The sequence below is a fragment of the Rhinolophus hipposideros genome (assembly GCF_964194185.1).
Source record: "Rhinolophus hipposideros genome assembly, chromosome: 3".
Taxonomy (NCBI): Eukaryota; Metazoa; Chordata; class Mammalia; order Chiroptera; family Rhinolophidae; genus Rhinolophus; species Rhinolophus hipposideros.
This window is the reverse complement of record NC_138049.1, coordinates 91,095,137-91,109,784: the sequence shown is the minus strand read 5'-3', so window position 1 is coordinate 91,109,784 and position 14,648 is coordinate 91,095,137. Positions and strand designations below refer to the sequence as shown.

Here is a 14,648-nt window from a genome sequence, read left to right as displayed (position 1 = left end):
TGATTTACAAATCAAAACATCTATAAATCTTTATAAGTCTGTAAATTTTGAAGGCAAAAGTTTCAAAGAGAAGAAACTGACCTTCAAGGCAGCATCATAAACATCATTTGTAAGCGATTCCATCATATATGAACCTCCCCAAGGGTCAGCCACTTTGGGAATCCCAGATTCTTCTTGAACGATGATTTGTGTGTTCCTGGCAATTCGAGCACTTTTCACAGTTGGCAAACCCAAGGCTTCATCAAAAGAATTTGTGTGCAAAGACTGCGTCCCTCCAAACACTGCAGCCATTGCTTCTACTGTGGTACGAATAATGTTATTGTAAGGATCCTACAACATTTGATGAAAAAAAACAAAAAAACAAAAACAGGCAACAGTTTATACATAGGACAGCTAAAAAAGGCAATATGATTAAGCAGTGGCTGCTGCATACTTTCTTTGCCAATGTCTACACTAAGCTTCAGAATATGAAGTAAATTTAGACAAATTAGTGAATGAGCCAGACTCAAAATTAAGAGTCAAAGTGCCTCGTCTGTGTTTAGAATATTGCTTCTTATAATCCCTGAAATATTAAATATTTGTTAATTTTACTTTCGAATTGCCTACTCTTCTGCAGGTGTATCATGAATGTACACTTTGTCTACTTAAATTATGACATCCTTCATCTCATAATTTACTATATCCTAATTATTTTATATACCTTGAAGTAGCTACCACAAGGATGTACACAAAACAGGCACTCAGTAAATGATTAATAAATTATTATTAAAACATAGATGAACAATGGACTATGAGATAGGAAACTTGGGCTCTAGTTTACTGAGTTCCTAATTGTGATTTAGGCAAGTCATTGTACCTTTGTGAATTTCAATTTCCTCAGGTGTAAAAATAAGGTGTTTAAGACAAAAACGATTATTAAAGTTCCTTCCAACCCTGAAATCTATATTTCTTCATTTATAAGAAAATGAAGTTATATTTAATATGGAGTACATTAGTGTTTATTCACTATTTAATGTATGAAAGCAATCTAACTTTAAAATTATAAATTATTTTTAAGTGCATCAAAATATATAAAGAAAACCCATGTAAAAAGAAGGTCATCATACAATTTTTTAATAAAATGAAATTAAATTAAAATAAATTACCCAAGTGATGATAGTTTTTAAATGGTGTGTTGCATGCATGCTTATTTAAACATGTAACTATAATTTTAAAAATATACATATAAAATACAATTTAATTAGGCAGTTTTATGTTATGAATTTTAACTCAAAGTTATTTAACAGTTATTGAATTATGATTTGTATTTCTTCCTCATCACTTTTTACTTTTAAATGATTTTATATTGTTAACCACTAGAGGGAGCCAATTTTATTTATTATAATATATGTAAAAACAAACAAGTATGAATGATACTTCAGAATAATTATGATTTTCAAATATTAGCAGATAGGTTCTTAAATCTATTTCCTGACTGTGTCATGTTGCTTAGAAGTAAATATATGACTTCATTAAACTTCTGCACTTTATATACATACCTGCTCAGTAAGTGACCATCCTGATGTCTGACAATGTGCTCTTAGAAGAAGAGATTTAGAGTTTTTAGGCTGAAAGATTTTCTCTATTAAGTGAGCCCAGAGTCTTCTCCCAGCTCTCATTTTTGCTATTTCCATATAGAAGTTCATCCCAATTCCCCAGAAGAAAGACAACCTAAAATAGTAATGTTAAGTCCAGAATTTGATTATACTTCGCAATATAAAATGGAAAATAAAACTGACTGCATCACACACTAAAAACAATGTCCAATTTTAATTTCAAACAAATTAATTCAAAGTAAAATCAAAGCATATATACTTCAGTAACTTTAAACATAACATAGAAAAGTACAGCTTTATGTATTCAGAAAAAATGGCTGTGATTATTTGCTTTAGGTAGGAATTATTCACTTTACAATTGGTTTTTTTTAGGAAAGAAGCTCTTCTGTGACCTTAAAGAATGATTCACTTTCTAAATACATATGCATTTCAAGAATACCCAAAGGTGGGGGTCACTTACAAAGGGGATAAAACAACAAACTTGTTTGGATAGCAATTCAGTTTTGTTTTTGGGTTTTTTTGTTTTTGCTTTTTTTTAAGAATAGCTGTATATTTAGTCTAGGCATGCATTTTTCAACTGTTCCCAATCCACTACTCTCTTTTACCTTATATCCTGTACACATTAGGCTAACTGCCTGATCTAAAAGCACAAAGGTTGTCAATCCCTACATAAAACAAGGTGAGCCTTAAAAAAATAAACTTAAAAAAATTTATTGATATTAGTATACACTTGGAAAAAGTTCTTAAAACAGCAGTTCTCAAATGTTTTGATTCCAAGATCCCTTTCACTCTTAAAAATTACTACAGGAAACTTTTTTCTTTCATTGCCAAATAAATGTTTACTTGAGTCTAAACTGCAGCACAATTTAAAAATAATCTTTAAGAAACAGAGAGCAGGCTAGCACTGGGAGCTATAGTTTCATTTTTGAATTTGCTATCAGGAGTGTGTGTCCTAAGTGTTTTTGAAGAAATTTGTCAGAGAAAACTCTTCTCTTGGTTGATAACATTTCCCAATTGTTTACTGTATGTATATACCAATCTGTCAGCTGAGCTGTTGGAAAGTAGCTTGCAGATGTAGTGCACTTCACCCAATCATTTCAGCAAACATCCCCTAAGAATAAGCATTTCTGTTCCATCATCACCTCCCTTTATCACATCCCTAACTGTGACACTAATTTAATAATATACCCTAATATTTAGGCCGTATTTAAATTTGTTTATAAAAGTGCTTATATCAGCCCCACTTCCCCAATCTCATCAATCCATGTGTCATGTTTAGAGCCAGGCTAACACTTTTTTGGCGAGGAGACTGCTGGGGTGTCCTGTACTTCTTATAGCATTGCACCAGGAGGCCTGTCACCTCAGGTTGTGCCACAAACTTTGGGAATTCCTGGTGAGGGTAGTGACTGCTGGAGGGTAGTGAAAACTCTCCATTTTAAAAGTACCTTCACCCTTTTGTAATTAATAATCTGTAGGGTAAATTCTTAGACTGTGCAATTATTATATTCCCACTAGCTTATTAACATTCTTACATTGTGGGCTTAAAAATTCTGAGTTTCTAATTTTATCGTTCCATCTGCATCTGTTAGTGTCCATTTGTAAAAATGCACTTTGTCCAAACTTTATCTCCTCCTTTTTTTTTTTTTTTTTTGGAAATTCACTGTAGATGCACAAATTCCCTCTTATTTAGTTCTATAACTCACATTCATGACTATCCTTTTCAATAATAAAATTGTCCCAAACTTGCCCAGAGCAGCTCATTCAAGCAAGTTCCCATTCTTTTTGGCATGCCACATCTCCTCACTGTTTGAGCAGTTCCTTGCTTTCTGGTACAAAATGTTCCCAGCTCAACTTGTACTTTTCTCAGCTCTGGCCCTGGAGTCAATCACTTATAGAAAACTTTTTTATTTGGATAATATCTATCAATATTTTATATATTCACTTAGAAATAACAATAAATCTATAATATGTTAACATTAGTAAAATTTTTATGAAAAATAATACCTTTCTTTACCAAAGTCTACATTAGACAAATTAGTGAATGAGCCAGACTCAGAATTAAGAGTCAAAGTATTATCAAAAATAATAACTATTATTAAAAAAAAATACTAATAATAAAATGAAAAATCATAATAAAAAAGTCATTGTTTTATATTTTTGCAAATCTCTTTAATGTGTGGTTGAATGGAAAATAGTTGGAGTCACACGTCTGCTTCTGCATTCAATCTGTTACAATCCCACATATCATATAGTCTCTGGAAAATACCCCTGTACACTCTGGAGAGAATGAAAGTGTAAAAGGCAAAGTCTTAAAATAATCCTGAAAACTATTTTGACCTGTAAGAGCCAGGAAAGGGTTTTAGTGACTCCCAGGCGTCCTTGGCCCACTCTGAGAATTGCTGGCATTATATGTAACGATTCCTGGTATAAGGAGCATTCACCAGTCAACAAACTCTAAGGGTAGAACCCACATTTTTCACATGTTGTAGTCCCAGCATATAAGCTAGTGCTTGGCCCAGGGCAAAGCTTAGCAAGTAATTGCTCACTGGACTAATTTTTGACCCCGAATTTAAATATTAATACTTCATAAACTTCATTTAAGTTTTTCCATGATTATACAACTTTATTAACAAGACGTTTTGAAACAAAGATGTTTTTAATATCACTATGAATTCCAAAACATTTGTAAGTGCAACAGAAAAACATAATAAAATGTAATAGATGACTTCTATATTTTAAAAGGAAAAAAATTAAAAGACTCTGTCTTAAACATCATGTTTACATTTGAATATTACTTGTCAAAATGTATCAATTACTGGTGTTCTCCGAATAACAGGAGATAAACTTCCTCTTATTTATCAAGAACTATGGTCCAATTTAATTCCAATTTTTAATTATAAGCAGTATTGGCTTATTCAATGATTATCACTGAGATAAAACATAGACTCTAGTATAGTGTTTATATGTAAATATTCATTTTATCAATATATTTTGCTGTAGGCTCAGAAAGTGGTCCTACGCATTTTCTTACTGTTGAGACAATATCTGAGTTTCCTTTACGCACCTTGGTGCAAATTCATCAATGGTCAGGCCAGCTTGGAGTCCAGTTCTGCAGTACTCCAGTCCGTCTGCTATGGTGTAGGCCAGTTCCAGAATGGCATCAGCTCCTGCCTCCTGCATATGGTAGCCACTAATTGAAATTGAATTAAATTTGGGCATGTGCTGTATAACAAAAAACAAAAAACACAACAGTGAATAAAAATATAAAAACTTTTCATTAAGCATATTTTCTAAAAGACAATATTTTTTAAATAATGTTCAACTCAGAGATATTTGAGTTGAGCTTATATTAATAACTGAAAATATTTAATGTTTACTTTGTTACAATTAATTTACTTTCCAATTAAATGACTGATCCAATGAAACATCACAAGGATTGTACCTGCTTTATTTTTCTATTGGAAAAGAATTTGTACCAACCATCCTTTAGCACCCAAAGTTTAAACTTCAAAATAGCCGGCTGAGGTCAGGAATGTAACCTTTACCCTGAGAACTGAATAAAGGTATCTTTAATTCAAAACCAATGACTTCAATCTCATACACTGTCCTAAAACCTCATTATTTTGGGCTAATTTGCTAACAACATATAAATTTAACTATTATTTAGTAGTTATTAATTATCTCATTTGAATGAAGTCATTGAAAGTGAATAAAAACACATTGCAAGGGAAAAAAAGGAAAATGTTTCAACCCTTAGTATATCAAAGCAAAACAGGAGAAAATGCATGGCTTAAAAATCAAATCAAATATTTCAGTTTGATTTACTGTGACATTTAATGCTAAACATATCTTAGGTTTTTTTCTACTGTAGCCACTAAGAAACAGCATTTCCACTATTCCAAAATTTCATGTTAAGTAGAATATCATATATATTCTGCAGAACCAAAAAATTATTACCCTTCCCAAGAATTAACCAAGAATAAAATAATAAAAACTAAATGGCAGAAACTGAACATAGTGGTTGAAAACACGGGCTCTGGAATCAGAGTGCTCCAATTCCAGCTGTCACTTAACTAGCCATGAGACTATAGGTAAATGTCTCAACCTTGTTATTCCAGGATTTCCTAAAGTATAAAATACAGATAATAATTGTACCTTCCTCATGGAATTGTTGTAGAATTAAATAAAATGATTCATCTAAACCACTTAGTATTAGGCCAGTACACAGTAAACACTCAAAAAACATCAGTTGTTGTTAGCATATGGTATGGATTATCTACATTTTACTTTACAAATATTTTATTTATATCTAAGCAAAAGCTCTTAAAAATTTTTCTATCACCAAGACAGAGATGCCCCCATCACCACTGTTATTTAACAGAGTATTGGAAGACCTAGCCAGAGCAATCAGGCAAGAGAAAGAAAAAAAAGGCATCCTAATTGGGAATGAAGAAGTGAAATTGTCACTTTTTGCAGAAGACATGATTTTTTACATAGAAAACCCTAAAGACTCCACCAAAAAAATATCAGAAACAATAAACAAATACAAATACGTAAAGATGCAGGATGCAAAATCAATGTCCAAAAAGTCACTGCATTCCTATATAGTAACAACTATAAGACATTTTTTTAAAGTTTATTGGGGGGATAATGGTTAGTAAAGTTACATAGGCTTCAAGTGTGCAATTCTGTAATACATCATTACATTGTGTGTTCATCACCGAGTCAGTCTTCCTTCCACCACCATGTTTGATCCCATTTACCCTCACCTACCACCCCCTGTCCCCCTTACCCTCTGGTAACCACTAAACTATTGTCTACATCTATGAGTTTTTGTTTCTTTGTCTTGTCCCTTTGTTGCTTTCCATTTTATATCGCACATATCAGTGAAATCATATAGTTCTCAACTTTTTTCTGTCTGACTTATTTTGTTTAGCATAATAATCTCAAGATCCATCCACGTTGTCGCAAATGACATTATTTCATCTTTTCTATGGCAGAGTAGTATTCTATTGTGTACATGTACCACATCTTTATCTAATCATGTATCGAAGGATACTTTGGTTGTTTCCATGTCTTGATCACCATAAACAAAGCTGCAATGAACATCAGAGCACATATATCTTTACAGATAAATGTTTTCAGATTTTTGAGGGTATATACCAGGATAGGGATTGCTGGGTCATAGGGTAATTCTATTTTTAATTTTTTGAGGAACCTCCACACTGCCTTCTATAGCTGTTGCACCAATCTGCATTCCCACCGACAGTGTATGAAGGAGCTAAAAACATACAATAGAGAAAAGACAGCCTCTTCAATAAATGGTGCTGGGAGAATTGGAAAGCCACGTGCAAAAGAATGGAAGTAGACTGCAATCAGTCACCATGTACCAAAATTAACTCAAAATGGATCAAACACCTAAACATAAGACCTGAAACAATAAGCTGCATAGAAGAAAGCATAGGTACTAAACTTACGGACATTGGGTTCAGAAGGGATTTTATGAATTGACTTCAAAAGCAAGGGAAGTAAAAGCAAAAATAAATAAATGAAACAGTATCAAGTTAAAAAGCTTCTGCACAGCAAAAGAAACTATCAACAAAACAAAGAGGCAACTAACAGAATGGGAGAATATATTTGCAAACAACATCTCCAATAAAGAGCTAATATCCAAAATATACAAAGAACTCACATAATTCAACAACAAAAAAATCCAATTAAAAAATGGGCAGAGGACCTGAACAGACACTTCCTCCAAGAAGACATGCAAATGGCCAACAGATTATGAAAAAATGCTTAATTTCACTAGCTATTAGGGAAACATAAATCAAAATCTATCATCAACAAGACAAATAATAACAAAGTGTTGGAGGGGTTGTGGAGAAAAAGGAGGAGCCCCCATATACTGCTGGTAGGAATGCAGATTGGTGCAGCCACTATGTAAAACAGTACAGAAGTTCCTCAAAAAATTAAGAATAGAATTACCATATGACCCACAATCCCTCTTCCGGGTATCTACCAAAAAAATCTGAAAACATTCATCTGTAAAGATACTGTATTCTAAAGCTCACTACAGCATTATTCATGGTTTCCAAGACATAGAAACAACCAAAGTGTCCTTCAACAGATGACTGGATAAAGAAGATGTGGTTCATATATACATATAATAATGGAATATTACTTGGCCATAAGATGAAATACTGCCATTTGTGATAACGTGGATGGATCTTGAGATTATCATGCTAAGCAAAATAAATCAGAAAAATCTGAGAACCACATGACTTCACTCATATGTGGGATATAAATCTGAAAGCAACAAACAAAAAAACAAAAACTCACAAACACAGACAACAGTTTAGTGTTTACCAGAGTGTAAGGGGGGAGGGAGGTGATAGAAGAGGAAAAAGGTGTCAAATATATGGTGATGGAAGAACTGACGCTGGGTGGTGAACACACAATGTGATATATAGATGATGTATTATAGAATTGTACACTTGAAACTGATGTAATTTTACTAACCAATATCACCCCAATAAATTTAATAAATATTTTTTAAATGCTCTATCACAAAAGAAATAAGGGGATTGCATTACCTGAAACTGACATACTACCTGAGTATATGTGGAGTCTTACTTTTAAGAAGCAAGGAAACAAATAGGTAGCTTGTTTCTCTACTGAGAAGAGTATAGCTGCAGAATTTCTCTAAAAATAATAGAGATATTAGAATATAGTAATATTTTTCAGCCTTACAAAGGAAGGAAATTCTGACACATTACAACATGGATGAACCTTGAGGACATTATGCTAAGTGAAATAAGCCAATCACATAAAGGCAAATACTATATGATTCCACTTATATGAGGTACCTAGAGTAGTCAAATTCATAGAGACAGAAAGTAAAAGGGTGGTTATGAAGGAAGTGGGAGGGGAGGGAAGGGAGAATGTAAAGCAGTTTTGATCTTGTAGATGACATCAGGGTCTTTTGCAAGGTGAAATGCCCAAGTACATAACAGCACAGACTGCTACTCTCTATTCTATAACCATTCTCCATTCTCCTGTAATACCTGAACCATAAATTCAGAGTTCAAGAACTACATTTTCAATCTTCTCTCACTACTGTACATGTACACTGAGATAAATAATAGGTGGAAGTTCACCTTCTATCAGAGGAGGTGGGTCCCTCTCCTCACACAAGCACACCTGGCCACACTAACAATAGGAAAGCAAGGTGAAAGGGCCCTGGAACCCTGATGGTTGTAGTGGCTGCATACAACCAAACCCCTGACAGCCCACCTACAGCTTCTTTTACATGAAAGAAAACTGCTTCCTATTTAGTTTAAGCTATGGCTATTTGTGTATCTTTGTCATAAGCTGGTAAATGCACTCCTCCTGTGCCTATGTTCTTGAAATCAAAAAAGGTGATAGAAATGTACAATTCTATACCATACAATTCACATGGGCAGATGGAGTCTATGAAAATAAATAAAATTGCAAAGTGAAAAGACTAAATATCAAATGAGGAGAGTAGACAATGCTTGCAAGAGTTCTGAGATAACAGCAATTGTAAGAGGTGAAAGAAATAAAGATTTGATGGTAGAAGAGAGATTTGCCCTTTGTTATGAAATAATGGTCTAATTTTAATGTTGCTAAGGAGGACAGCACTGCCAGTAAGAGGCAAAGTGTGTATGATGGGGGAAATATATATAGAGAGGGTGCCAAAAAAATGTATTCACATTTAAAGAAAGGATAAAACTGTACTAAAATTGTAATATTCAATATATACCAATAACAAAAGATGAATACAAGTCATGTGTATACATTTCTTTGACACTCCCAATATGAATTACTCAGAGGAAAATGAAGCTCTATTTTTCCCTATGGAGGACTGCTGTTAATGTAAGGACACTTTAAGACACTTTTTTTCCTACTACTCTGATTGGGGAAGATGAACATAATGCCGTGGTGAAATATTAGGGATCTCATTGTGTTTGCAGAAATAAGTGACAGCTTCTAATCCAGTTTTTAGCAGAAATAAAGCTTATATTTTGATCTCCACCTGTCTGACACTAGTGTCTACTCACAAATGAATCTGACCTATGAAAAGAAATAAAGAATAAATTATGAGCCCTCCCTGATGATAACAATTGTCAGAGAATAAAAATTTTAATGATAAAGAAAGCACAGTAAATGTTTAGTAACCAGATTACTACAGGTAATGAAAGACCATAAAATTAGTATATTAAAGACCAAAAAATAAAAAAACTATCACCACACACACAACAAAACAAAACAAACAACAAAAAACCCACACCCTGACTTTTATACTACAACTATTACTCAGACTCAGTTACCAAATTCAAATTAGGATACAGTATTTTACAAAAATTCCTACATTCTAAAAACTATAACAAAACCTTCATAACTACAAAGTATACCTTTGCTGTATATTGGAAGATGTCAGCAATAATTTTCATGGATGGTTCTGGAGGAAAAATATAAGTATTTCTGACCATAAACTCCTTTAGTATATCATTTTGGATTGTACCAGTAAGTTTCTCTTTAGGTACACCTTGCTCTTCTCCAGTTACTATAAAATTTGCAAGAACTGGAATAACTGCTCCATTCATGGTCATGGAAACTGACATTTTTTCTAAAGGAATTCCATCAAAAAGAATTTTGGTATCTTCCACAGTGTCAATAGCAACTCCAGCCATTCCAACATCACCACGAACTCGAGGGTTATCTGAATCATAGCCACGATGTGTTGCCAGATCAAAGGCAACTGATAATCCCTGCTGACCAGCTAAATAAATAAAGAAAAAAATAATGCAGGATTAGAGTCGGGCATATAAGGAAACTGACTTACCTATCACTACTAAAAGTGCTGATTCATCTCATCACAGTATACTTTAAAACAAACATATTTTTATGTTCATACATGTCAAAACAAATTTAAATGGATACTTTATTTCCTAAGAGTCAGCTGTTTTCCTTGTGCTAAAATACACAAATTGAGTTCCAGACCTCACTGTAAGAGAAGATAAAAGGAACAAACCAAAACATCTCACTTATCTCATGTCCATCTGATGATATTTTTACCTTAACAATTTTTAACAGAAATATTTTTTAAATTCATGTAAAGTTCTGGCTGTTTATATATAGTTAACATAATTTAGTATTTGTATGCTTGCTTATTTGTGTTCTTTTAATATGGTCATTACAGGATGTCTTAACTAGTCAAATATTCTGGGAAACTATGAAAATCATGCAAAACACTAAAATATTCTACACTAAATATAAATTCAGTTCTCCATGGCCAATACAAACTTAAAGACCCTCAAATGTAGCATTCTAACAATATGATTTTATTATAGATCAGAAGATGAAAAAATAAATACGATTTTCAGAGAATGAATGCCAGATTATGCTGAATATATTTATACTTAGTTGGGGCATAACTTAAACCACTTTCTCCTCCAATTCCTATCCTAACAATGTTAACTAAAAGCTTTTTAAAGGCAAAGTCAATCTCTCCTTTCTTCATACAACTTCACTTAATTCCTTCTACAGAATGTGCATGTAAGTTTGTCTGCTTTCAGGAATTTAGTATTCTTGCTCACCTTCTTTTGACCATGGAAGCTGAAAGCTGAAAACCATTCATTTTTTTCAGAGTATAATCTAAACTACAAAATTATCAAATAACTATTACCTTTATAGAGGTTAACCAGCCTCCCCTCAAAAAAAGCCAAGGTTAGAAAGCACGTTTCATCATAAAAGAATTGTATCTCATATTAAAATCTCACCCTTAATATTGTCCTTATAGAACTTATTACTCTCTTCCACAGTACTAAAGCCAGCATACTGGCGGATGGTCCAGGGCCTAAAGGTGTACATGGTAGGATAGGGTCCACGTGTGAATGGCTTCACTCCTGGAAGTTCTTCAGGTAAGTCCTTGGTATCCCTGCTGGAATATAAGGGCTTTATGGAGATTCCTTCTGGGGTGCGCCATATTAGGTCTTCTGGATTCTTGCCTTTCAGCTGCTTTTTAGCCAGGGCAGCCCATTCCGGGTGAAGGGGTTGTTGCTGGTGTAGAAGTCGCTGCCATAAAAACCTGGAGCCTGATGATTCTTTTATTTGCTTCAGGTGATGAGGTGAATGCAAAAAAAGCCGAGTCTTAGCCCTCAACATGATGGATCATGGAAAACTCCCACAGAAACAAAACCTGACCTAGAAAAAGCAGTACAGTATTTATGAGAGACAGGCAAAACGGGAGATATTGGTGAGAAAAAGAGAAGGGAAAAGGTACATTAGAATGATTTCATCTCTTCTCCTTTTCCACTTCCTGTACCTAGTATTTTATAACTTTGGCCCCTCTTCTCCACAACTACTGTTAATGTTCCGGTCTTCCTCCTCTTAGCTGTTTGACTGACCAGCTTTAGCCCCCCTCTAATCCATTCTATATACTGACACCAATGCAAATGCAAATCTGATGTCACACTTCTCAAGATTTTTCAAAGGCTCTGTCTGTGTCATGTAGAAAATATAATATACAGCTTCCTAATTGATTTTTTCATTCAACAGGTTTTCATTTAACACTAACTTTATGACAGTCATTGTGTTGGGTGCTAGAGAAGAGTTACAGACCCATTGAAGCCCTCTATGACCTGATCCCAGTTTACCTGTAAGACTCATCTCTGCCTTTGTCCTTCACACATTTTGTGTTATAAAAATACTGGATTACTACAGTTCCCTGCATATATAAAAGTTCTGTGACTTGCTCTTGCTCTGCCACCTGCCTAGAATATTCTTCTCTGGCTAATTCAGCTAAGGCATCATCTCCAATATGCAGGGCTTTCTATGGGCACTGCTCTAAGGACTTTATATATAGAGAGTAACAATTTTAATTTTCACAACAAAACCAAGAGATAGGTACTAATATTATCTCCATTTACAGATGAGGAAACCAAGGCACAGAAGAGCCAGCATTTGAACCTAAGCAATCCTGTTTCAAAGATCTTGCATTTAACTAATATAGTCACAACCTCTCCCTGAATCCACCAGTGGGGCTAAAAGGCCTCTTCAGTAATCTATAGCATTGTGTTTCCCTGTTTATACATCTATTGTCTCCCACAGGACAACATATTAGAACACTGTTTTTTTGTTCTTATATAAAATACATGTATCTGTGTAAGATATATTTAATATTTATATAAAATACATGCATTTATAAAATCATGTATATATCTCTCTCTATATATATGTGAAATTATACATATATATAATTTCTGCTAGTCTAGACACTGCTCTGACATTAGAGCTGGACATTCCTTAAAACCAGCAGAGTCTTACACTAGGTGTCTATATCCAATTAAGCCCAATTTCATCCTTTTACATATGCAGAAATTAAGGTCGAGAAATAAAGAAATAAAATAGCTTGATCAAAATTCCAACAGCAAAGTAATCAACTGTTCACCTGAATTACTACTTCTGTGATTCCCCGAAAATAAGACCGGATCTTATACCATATTTCCCCAAAAATAAGACCAGGTCTTATATTATTTTTTGCTCCAAAAGACGCATTAGGTCGTATTTTCAGGGGATGTCATATTTTTTCATGTACAACAATCTACATTTATTCAAACACAGTCATATCATGTTCTTCTGGAACATCGTCATAACGTACTAAATGCATTCGTCTGGCTGACAATCTTAACTGGGGCTTATTGTCTAAGGTTGTTAAAACCTAGTATTTTAAAACATTTTGAGATGCAAATTTTATTAACATAGTCATCAAGCCATATTGTTTTATAATCGATAAGTCAACAAGTAATGTGAGCTTAAAATTCAATTTTTCATACCATTTCTTACCTATCAATTTAGTAAAGCTTAAAAAAAATAAGAATACCCACCTTTTGTTAGGGGGCTGTGAAACAAGTATTAACTGGCTTAACCACTTTGGAAAACAAACTGGAAATATGTACAAAAAGTCTCAGAAATAATTATACCATTGAGGAACATCACTTCGGGGAAAGCTACTATATAAAATAAACATTCCCTATATTTTTTCTTGTAATAAAGCTTAGAAACATCATCCACACTGTAGGATGAGTAAGTAAATTATAGCATATACAAATGATAGAATTTTATGTGCCTATTAAAATGTTTAAAAAATAAGCAAAACTAATCTAATGTTACAAGTCAGAAGAATGGTTATTTATGGTGGCTAGTACAGAAAGGGAGCAAGAGAGGAGCTTTTGGGGTCTTGATGGTCTTGATCTGAATGCTGATTGTATATAGATGTATTATGTGTATTCAGTTTGTGGAAATTCATCAAACTGTACAATTATGATGTGCATTTATCTGTAAGTGTATTATATATAAGTCAAAATTTAAAACATTATGCATAGTTTATTTTAAAAAGGAGACAGACTCAAAAAGTGTTGAGAGAAAGAATCACGATAAAAAATTATAAATGCAGTATGTTCAACTGGGTAAAAAGTGCATAGAATAAAGTCTAAAGGGAAAGAATCAGGATAAAAAATTATAAATGGAGTATGTTCAACTAGGTAAAAAGTGCATAGAATAAAGCCTAAATGGAAATACAACAAAAACAATTGCCATTATTTTTTAAAGCTATTATGATTTTATTCTTTTAAGTCCACGGGGTATTTATTTGTCATCCATCTTCTTGCAAGTCATACACTACATATACTAGCTTAAAAGATGGGTGAGAAAAATAATTAAGTTATAACTAAACCATTAGGGTAATAATGATATAAAAGGTAATTTGAAAACTGCCTGAGACTATATTGTTGACAGGAAACACCACACTTATTTCAAACAAAACACTCACGGGGCTTTCCTAAACCTGGACAAATGATTGGAAAGAGCCCTACATAAGTGACTTCCTGAAAATCACACGGCCCGTTGGTAAAGGCTGGAAACAGACGTCGTTTTCAGATGAGAACACAACAGCTGCTGATGGCCACAGGACCTCTAAACCTTCTCAGAAGACCCATCCAGAGAGGCTTCAAGCGTCCAAAGAAGCAACAC

General features: G+C 33.6%; 1 protein-coding gene across 5 annotated transcripts in view; it reads right to left on the bottom strand.

Annotated features, from left to right (window-relative positions):
* MMUT (methylmalonyl-CoA mutase) overlaps nt 1–14,648 on the bottom strand; it is a 32,538-nt gene that overhangs the window by 16,944 nt on the left and 946 nt on the right. For all 5 annotated transcript variants that reach the window (XM_081044244.1, XM_081044246.1, XM_081044248.1 and 2 more), the window contains exons 2-6: nt 11,399–11,822; nt 10,031–10,398; nt 4,660–4,817; nt 1,539–1,710; nt 82–330 (exon numbers count right to left, since the gene is read on the bottom strand). In XM_081044244.1, coding sequence (XP_080900370.1) covers nt 82–330; nt 1,539–1,710; nt 4,660–4,817; nt 10,031–10,398; nt 11,399–11,783 — 1,332 coding nt within the window. In that variant the 5' untranslated portion in view covers nt 11,784–11,822. The remainder of the gene's footprint in view (nt 1–81; nt 331–1,538; nt 1,711–4,659; nt 4,818–10,030; nt 10,399–11,398; nt 11,823–14,648) is intronic.